Here is a 9,545-nt window from a genome sequence, read left to right on the forward strand (position 1 = left end):
CTGTCAGAGGACCTTGTCTCATTGGCTCTGGGCCCCATAAATATCCTCTCGGAGCCCCAACCTTAATTGTCACCTGTGGGGCAACAGCAGTTCTGTGCTCATCCGCTTAATGGGGCTCTGGGCTTTCTCCCCAAAATAAAAAGTGCCGGCCTAGGCTTGTACTCTCGCATCTAAAAAAGGCATCTGAGCTGATGCCGAAACCTGGAGGGAGGAACTTGATTATTTTAAACTCAGATTGTAGGCCACATTGACCTTGTGCTCTTAAAGCCCACTCACTGTTTCTGGGGAAATAGGGCCTAGGAAGGTGTGTTGTAGAGAAGTTTTGGGCGGGTGGGAGATGCTTAATCCACACCCACCCCCTTTCCTACCAGCTGATTTGCCCCCCAGCCGAGATTCCAGATCTGTGTCAGCTGTGGCAAAACATTCGGCAGAGCAGATTTGCGAGAGAAAGCCACTTGGCGAGGGAAGGGTTTAGCCCCCTCCCCACTCCACTTGGGCCAAGGCTTCTTCCCTCCAGTTAAGGAGGAACATATCGTCCTCCTATCCTTCACTGCCCTGGCCTGACACATCTGTCTCGCTCTCCATGAATGCCCTTTCAGTGGTGAACAATACATCTGCTACTCTGCTTGCCTTTCAGGAAGTGATGCATGCTCTTCGGCAGACTTGGCACACAACTTGCTTTGTCTGTGCTGCCTGCAGGAAGCCATTTGGGAATAGCCTCTTCCATATGGAGGATGGAGAGCCCTACTGTGAGAAAGGTATTGCACACCCAGCTAACGCTCCTGGAAATCTTACGGACAATGTTGCTCAGTGTCTTATGCTCCCCCAGCCCTCTGTTCTTTCGGAAACCTCTGCATGCAAGCAAAAAGTGTGGCTGCCCAAGAGAATGGAATAGCCAGCCTATTCTCCCCGCCAACCCTCCCATTTGAAATCGTGCCCACACTTTGCGCATAGATTTGCCCTCAGATTTTTTGGATAGGTGGCAGAAGGAGAGAAATAAGCCATTCCAGAACAAGTTCACAAGGCAGAAAAACGGTATTCCAAGCAACAATAAACCCAGCAGATCTGGAAGAAAGTTAGCTGTTTTGCGTTCTAAATGTTGGTTTTTTTGTTTCCGTTTCTAGACTATGTGGCCTTGTTCAGCACCAAATGCCATGGGTGCGACTTCCCTGTTGAAGCAGGAGACAAGTTCATCGAAGCCCTTGGACACACTTGGCATGACACCTGCTTCATTTGTGCTGTAGGTTTCTTGCATCAAAACATACTGGGGCTTTGCAGTCCTCCTGTTGCTAATTCATGGCACTTCAGTTTCTTTCTGGACTGTAGCATTCTGACTGCAGTGGGTGGGAGGTTCACTATCTAGGAGGGTTCTAGGGTAGTCTTCTTCCTGGTGCACTAGTTTTCTACCTCCAAGGCATTTTTCACTTGGTGCAGATAGGGACTTCCTGAGGGCAGACTGAGGTGGGGGGCAGTGTCCCATACACCCTAAAGGACCTGCCACCACTGTCTGTGCTTTTGTGTGCACCTCTCTCTCGTTGCCTAGGTTAGTGCCAGCCTGGTATAGTGGTTAAGATTGGTGGACTCGTAATCTGGTGAACCGGGTTCGCTTCCCTGCTCCTTCACATGCATCTGCTGAGTGACCTTGGGCCAGTTACACTTCTCTGAAATCTCTCAGCCTCACTCACCTCACAGAGTGTTTGTTGTGGGGGAGGAAGGGAAAGGAGATTGTGAGCTGCTTTGAGACTCCTTCACAGAGGTGCCCAAACTTTTTTCAAAGAGGGCCAGATTTGATGAAGTGAACATGCATGAGGGCTGGCCAAAGTGGTTGACCTTTTTTTAAGACTGAAGTTGTTGACCTTTTTTAACAATTTTACCCCAAAGTTGTTGACCTTTCATTGGGATTTTACACCAGGAAATAAACAGCCACAGGGGGTGGATTAGGCCCCCAAAGCGAACTTTGAACATGCCTGTCTTAAGGGAAGTGAAAAGCGGGATATCAAGTCCAAATTCTTCTTCTTCTTCTCTTAGGGGTGGACTCACACGCCATTTTCTTGAACTTGTGAAATTTGAATGCTGCATTTCACCCTCTTTGATTACACGTAATATCCCTGTATTCTTAATTTTCAGGTGTGCCATGTGAATTTGGAAGGTCAGCCATTTTATTCGAAGAAGGATAAGCCGCTATGCAAGAAGCATGCACACGCCATCAATGTCTAAAGGAAGAACTAGAAGCTAAAGGCAAAGTGAAAAGTTTAGGAGTTGGCTCAACAAATGAAATATAGATTGTTATGGATTTCTAATGACCGGGACGGGAGGGGTCAGGGGAGGTAATGAATTTTGAACCTTCTGACATTGAATTCAGCTGCTTTTTCTATGTGCAGATCTTTCTCCTACATACTTCATATTAAAAAAAGGAAATGAATATTCAAAACTTGACAGTGAAACATTGCTGCAAAGGTTTGAGCAAAATGAATGGGGGGGGGAAATCATTTATAAAACGGTTGCATAAAATTACAAATACTGAATATCTTCTAGTGTGTGTGTTCAGCACCGTACACTTAAAGCTTATACTTCACAACAGTGCTTTAAAAAAACCACCATTATTAGTATTACTTTACAACTCAAAAGTGTCAAAATTGTAGGCGTAGCATAACTTTTATAGTCGCTAGTGATAGGCCAACTGAGTGTTCCTCACAAAACAAACACAGTTTAGACTCTAGAATGACTTTTATGAACCTCACAGCGTTAACTAAAAACACCCCATTGGTTAATGTAATCAAGGCTTGCAATCAGAACACAGCAAAGGGCATGTCCACACTTCATCACATGGATGTGGAACTATCTTCTTTCTAGTATATACAGTTCCACATCACCCTGGTAACTGAATATGGAGGAATCCTGGAAGGTGGGACCAGTGACGTGGTCCTTTCCTTTCCTTGCATGAGCACTGTGCTCCCTCCCAGCTGGTGAATGCTTGAATGGAAATAAGCCACATCCTGGGTTCCCATGCATCTCCTTCATCCTCGCATTGTTGGAGCAACACAAGACCACCTTGGGGCAGCAGCTTCCTTGCTGCCATGACTGTGAATTGGCCCTGATATTAGTTGGGATAGAGTGTGGAGTAAGCTCAGGCCTATTTTGCCCATACCTGAAGTTGCATGGTAGCCATTTCCCTGTGATGCTATAGCCATGACACATGCGTGTCTATACCACAACCACATGTACAGGGCTCATTGCATGAGTCTTCCCGCCAGAAAGGAGAGTGGCATTTGTGTAGCGATCATGCGAGGGGGGGGGGGAAACCAGGCAGTCAGCTTTGCCCAAGTTGTTACGGTGTTCACATGCATGAAGCAATCCTGTGGGATAGAGCTACAGAGAAGCTGTCGCCACAAGGCTCTGGATATATATGAAGGGAATTGTCTGTTGGGGTGGTTGGTAGGAGAAGCGAGCAAGCGAGTGGGGAGGAAATAAACTGGTTGACTATAATTCCTGTTGAGAAGAAGAGAAGCAACAGAGAGCATATAGCATTAAAGAGTTTTAGCTGATTACCTCATTCAGAGCTTCACAAGGGAACCAGTTTTCCCCAGTCTGCTGCTACATAAGAGGAAAGTCTGGAGAGGATCCGCTGTGTATTTCTCTGTGTAGCTGAGAAACATTTCCTCTTGCTTGTCCTCTCAATTTATGGGTGCAGGGAAAACAGATAGTGTAATCTCAGCTCCCAAAAGGACAATGGAGTCCCGAGCAGCCAGAGGCGATTCAAACCCTTATTTATGCTAAAACTGATACCGTTCACAGGGCAGCCCGGAATGACCCGCATGCTCAGTTCTAACTGTGATTAGATTCTTAGATAACGTCACCTCTGAAGTGTGATTGTGTTTGCTGCTGCAAGAAAACGAAGCTTTTGGCAATTAGAGTAGTATTAGTGTAACGCCTTTTGAACAAATCATGCACAATATCTGAACAAGTATACTTATTGTAGCTTTTGTATTATTGAGACTGGCAGCATGTATTTATTCCGTCTGTAGGTTTGGATATTTACCATAAGCAGTTAGTATCCAGCAACTGTCTACTCGGAGGAGCATTCTAATCTGTGATCTAGGCATGGAAGGAGTATGTCAGTGTTAGTAACATCTGAGTGCGCAAAATGGTCATAATCTGAAGCCATTTACTTTGAAATCATCCCAGTGTTATAACCTCCAGTAAATAGCTTTGGAATTGAAGGTTATAGTAACACATACTTAGCATTCATGAAAAGGGAAAAGAACCATCTGATTTTAAGGATGTTGACTATTGGACTATTGAGTATTTAAATAGCACCCCCTTTTAAGTAGTGTTTTATTACTAGATGTCAAAAAATTGGGGGGGGGGGACCTGCTTTATCTTGCTCTCAAACACTATGCCTTTTTAAAAGAAATAAGTTATGGAATGCACTTTTAAGACCACTTTTGATTTCTGCAGGAGAAGGTTCAGCACAGTTTCCCAAACTTGGGTCTCCAGCTGTTTTTGGTCTACAATTCCCATCATTCCTGACCACTAGCCACCTGCTAGCTGGGAATGATGGGGGCTGTAGTCCCAAAACAGCTGGAGACCGAAGTTTTGGGAAACCCTGGTTTAGCATATGCTTTGCTATCTGGTTGAAATCAATTTGACTTAAAGGTGCTCAACTTTGGCAGGATCCTGCCCTGATTTTCCCCTTTCCCTTAGACTGGAGGACAAACCACAAGGTTAATGTTTTTGTATGCAACATTTTGCTCCTTTTCCTCAGTCTCTATGTTGGATAGTTAAGCATATCTGACCTCCAGAATATATGCAAGTACAGCACTTTAATGCTTCTTGGTCTTGTCATTTTAACAAGGACTGCAGAACTGTGTGGTTAATTATTCTTTTAAAAGAATCTCTAGCATTTTAGTCAAACTTTTTTTAAAAAAAAAATATATACGAGTCATGCTGGTTTTCTCTTTACATCTTATGAACCGGAGACAATTAGAATAGTTGGTGGCAGTGAAACTTTCTGTGATCTGAGAAGTCAACCACGCACAAATAGGACTCAATTATCATACTGCTCTTTTTTCCACTTCAGATTATCTCTGGCGGGCACTTTCTACCAATAAAATGACAGCGAGCCACATTTATTGCTTCACAACAGAATGACAAACCCTACAATAGATCATGGGTTGACTGCACTGTGACAACTCTGTCATTAATCACTCAGTTGTCATTTAGGGCCCATTCTTAAGTTGCAGGGGTAGCATTGCTGTTGCTGCCCCGCAACTGGATCCCATGCTCTTCCAGTAACATTTGGATGACTAAAACCACAAGGGTGAGCATCTCTCATCTGCTCCGCTGTTCCTAAGTGGTAGACGCATTTGCCCCCTTGTTTCCTGCCACTATCCTGCCATTATTTAAATACCCTATTGTATACGTCTCTGCCAGAAGTCTCTGCATGTTTAGGTGGTAGTTGTAGAGTGTGACCCTAAACACGTTTAACTTGAAAAGGGTTCCATTGATGCTGGCGGCTGCTCAGAGCCAGGGCAGGTGTTGCTGTAACTAGTTTACCTGCAGAAATAGCTGCTCTGCACAAATGAGTAGTAGAATACAGGAGGGCACAAATGGGAGATTGTGGCTGCCTTTCTGCGACTAGAAAACCATTGCAGATAAGGGGATAAGATCTCCCACGGGGGTTTTTCTTTCCATGTTACATGACTCATGCAAGTCAGCCATTTTCATTATCCATTTATCTTGTTCCTGTTTTATCTGTAAGACAGGAAAATGTGGGGTATAAATAAATAATTCTCACATGCAAAGCTCTGAGCAGGCATGGCCAAACTTGGCCCTCCAGAAGTTTTGAGACCACAATTCCCATCATCCCAGACCACTAGTCCTGTTAGCTAGGGATGATGGGAGTTGTAGTCCCAAAGCATCTGGAGGGCCAAGTTTGGCCATGCCTGCCTGAAAGTAGCATCTGCAGTGGCTCTTACTGCTCAGTAAATGTATCTAGCATCAAAGAGTTAACTTTAAGTAGTATCTCACATATCTGCCCTGCCAAGACCACTCTTTTTAAGAAAAAGAATATGCATGTGTAATACAGAGTAGGGCCTATAGTCAAGTAGAAAATTAACTACTGAGGGAAGGAAAAAACTAGGCAGGTTCAGCTGCTCACCGTCTTTGTGACCTGTAACTATTACCTACTAAAATAATTTTGTTCCTGTTTTGTTTCACTAGCAAGAGTGGTGATTATTTTTGCTTCTTTTATTCCTAGAAGTCAAATACTGTACCTGTGAATGACCAAATGGTGAAAGTTGCATTAAATCATTTTAGGGGATTTGATAAATTATATCAAATGATATTTAAGTAAACACTATAACTTTTATTTTTTCTAAAGTTGAAACTCACCAATATCTATTTAAAACTTTCTGGGTGCAATCCACATCCTGTTGAATCACATGGCAAACCTTCCATCTGGATTTGCAACCCCTTTGTAGTTGGCTTTTAATCTGTTTGCCTCAAGGACAATACATGTTGCATAAGTCATAGACATTCAGAAAAGCATTTCATGTAATTTACCACTGCATGCTAAAAATCAAGTTTACAAAAATAAAGCCAATACACACAAGCAAATGGCACAGATTTGGTCCTTCAGCGGTCAGTAGCTTGGATGAAATATTTATTTCAAAGCTCGCTCTGTATTCAGTAACATGGATGCTGCAGCAGTAACTAAAAAATAGCATCTGCTGCTAGGTCACATAATTTTAAATAGGAAGGTCTGGTAATAGGTGCTGATATTTTGTAAAAAAATGAAAGTTATTAGCATTTGCAGGTCAGTGATTTGGTCTCTGCAGCAATCACACTATGCATCTTGCCTTTTTAAAATGTATGGAAATATTGATTTGACACCACAAGTGACCTTACTTTTACATATGGGTTTGGTTTTGAACACCTAGGTTTTTATTTCAGATGTTCATTGTAATGTGTGATTTGTGAGGTGTGAGTGAATATACTTTGCATGGATTATATGTGCCAACACAAATAAAATATTCTGCACCTTTCAAAAGAAAAAAGAAAAAGGACCCAACACTGTGAAAATTATTTCTCAACTTTATAGAGAATGAAAGAAAATTTATCAGCCAGGAATACTCTCATTAAAAAAGCCATCTTCTGTTTTCAACTGTTTTTTGAAAAGTAGTTCTGAGATACATAGGTTCACACATAACATTACAACTTGGTTAACATTAACCAAAATGCTGAGGCATTTGGGTTTTTTGCCCCTTTTCATTCATGGCTGTGTAGCCTTTGGGTGGTTGACAGCTCCTTAAACATATTTAAAGAGGAGGTCTGGGCTTGCCTGTAACACTAAGCTATGGTTAACATTGACTAAGATTTAGGAGCCAACTACAAACCTTGCTTAACGAGTGACTTACACATATTTAATAAGACATAGTTCAGTTGCTGGACTGAGTTCACACATAACACTAATCCATGATTTGGTAAACCATAGTTTTAAAAGCCATGGTTTACTGTTATTTGTGAAGCAGGTAATATTCAACCTTTGGCATTTCTTCCATTTCTCTTGCATTTTGCCTCCCATCCTGTAGCCCTTGCAAAATAAATAATTCAGAATTCTTCAGAACCCTGGGTAGCAGAGGCTAAATGGATTATGCCTATTAAAGAGTTACAGATTTGGTTGATGCATATGAATTACTCCAGCCACAGAACTGGGGGTGGACAAAATGTCACAGATATTATACACGTGCCTACTTCAAGTCACATTATTTATTTTGTTAAAGCATTATAAAATGTTTAATTAAAAAAAAAATCTCTAAGCATTGTACAGTATAAAAAATACATTTAAAAATAAAACAAAAGTGCAACCAGGAACCAATAAAATAGCAGTATAAAGACATTTAAAAACAAAGCGGGAATTTGTAGCGATTATTCCAAAGGCAGGCTACTCTAAGGGACGAACTCCAAATTATGCACAAATGCAAAATCATAGCCCTTTTTGTAAGGAAAAGTAGCTTTGTGAGGCCATTTTGAGCAGGGGGGGGGGGAGGAGTGCTTAACCCTTACCCCAGTTCCCATTCCATGGCTGCTTATCCCTCTGCCCCATCCCCAAAGTTCATGTTTCTGATGGCAATCCTAGGATTAGAGTTAAGCCCTTGTTCTCTCTAAAGTTCTGAAGTCCTAAAAGTAAACACCTTCTAGCAGAGGTGCACTTTGTAAATATGATCCAAATGGAAAAGAGCACAAAAATGCAAAACGCTAAGGGTCATAGTTGGCCTTCTGTTTCAGCCTCTCTTTTGTCATCACAGGATAATTTATTATAAATGGATTAATGGTGAAAGGCTCAGTAATAGCCCTTGGTAAGGAAATAGGAGCACTGTATGAGGATATCCTTTTTCCGCACCAGAGTGCCCAATACTTTCAATTTTATATACAGCGGAAGCAATTAATTGTAAGAGAAGCACCGCTGAGCTTCCTGTGGCTGCGTTTGCAACAGAAACTATTGTTTAAGGTTTTGGATCGTGTCATAAACTTCTCTAGCGGTTGTGCTGCGATTTTTAAAATCTTGAGCGTTTCATTTACAATGCTTTATCACTATTCTGGACATGTAAATGGGGAAAAGTGCAAGCATGCATGCACTAAAGCAAAGGGGTAAAATAAGTTTGATTCTTTGCTTTCAGGTTTTAAGGTAGTTATTAACAGAGCAAACTGATTCATAAAACTTAATTGATTGGAATATAAAAAAAACTCGTGCAATTTTTGCTCCTGCTATTAAGCAATTATATCACTTTCTTCATATAGCTGGTAATAATTTATCCAACATGCAAACTGTAAAATGGACAACTGGAGCACTTAAAACGAGCAAGGCCTATAGGGCTTATGAAGCTGGAAATAAACTCAGTGTTGGTTGGCAAGGAAATAGGTAAATAAAAGGAGAATTCTCTGGATGGCAAGATCCAGGTCTGGGGAACCCCAGCAGTGATTTGAAATCACAAAAATATGCTGCAAAATAAAGAATGGAAATATAGGCTGTTAGACCTTTAAAATATGCCCTTCTAAATCCCTTCCAAAGTTTCCCACTTCATCTAGCATAGACCACTTCTCTCAAGGTGATGGTGAATGACCTTGCTAAGCCTGGCAGGACAGTTTACTCTATGGCGTTAACCCCTTCATGCATGAATTAGACATAAACATTTTGGTTATATGAGGCTGGTTATCCTACACTCAGTGCATCAACATTTTTTTTTTTTTAGTTTTCAGTTGATAGCATTTAGAATTAGAAAAAAGATAAGCAGTTAACTGTGCGATCCTAAGCATGTTTTCTAAGCATGCACCACCGCTGCCTTCAATGGGGCTTACTCCCTAGTAAGTAAGTTTAGAATAGCATACTTGTTAAAAAAAGTATTTGATAGGTAAGCAAAAACACTTCTTCATGAAGAAATAAGAGGTTTGTGGGATCAGTCAAACTGGGGCAACCATTGGTTTACAAAAGAAGAATAACTGAACTTGTTTTAACACATACCACACACACACCCTTTTTTCTT

General features: G+C 41.5%; 1 protein-coding gene across 13 annotated transcripts in view; it reads left to right on the forward strand.

Annotated features, from left to right (window-relative positions):
- Positions 1–7,064, forward strand: part of LDB3 (LIM domain binding 3) — a 147,401-nt gene extending 140,337 nt beyond the window's left edge. For all 13 annotated transcript variants that reach the window (XM_081004942.1, XM_081004934.1, XM_081004943.1 and 10 more), the window contains 3 exons: positions 638–758; positions 1,125–1,240; positions 2,128–7,064. In XM_081004942.1, the coding sequence (XP_080861068.1) occupies positions 638–758; positions 1,125–1,240; positions 2,128–2,217 (327 nt within the window). In that variant the 3' untranslated portion in view covers positions 2,218–7,064. The remainder of the gene's footprint in view (positions 1–637; positions 759–1,124; positions 1,241–2,127) is intronic.
- Positions 7,065–9,545: the final 2,481 nt, after the last annotated feature.

This window comes from Podarcis pityusensis, assembly GCF_964106645.2.
Source record: "Podarcis pityusensis genome assembly, chromosome: 5".
NCBI classification, from domain to species: Eukaryota; Metazoa; Chordata; class Lepidosauria; order Squamata; family Lacertidae; genus Podarcis; species Podarcis pityusensis.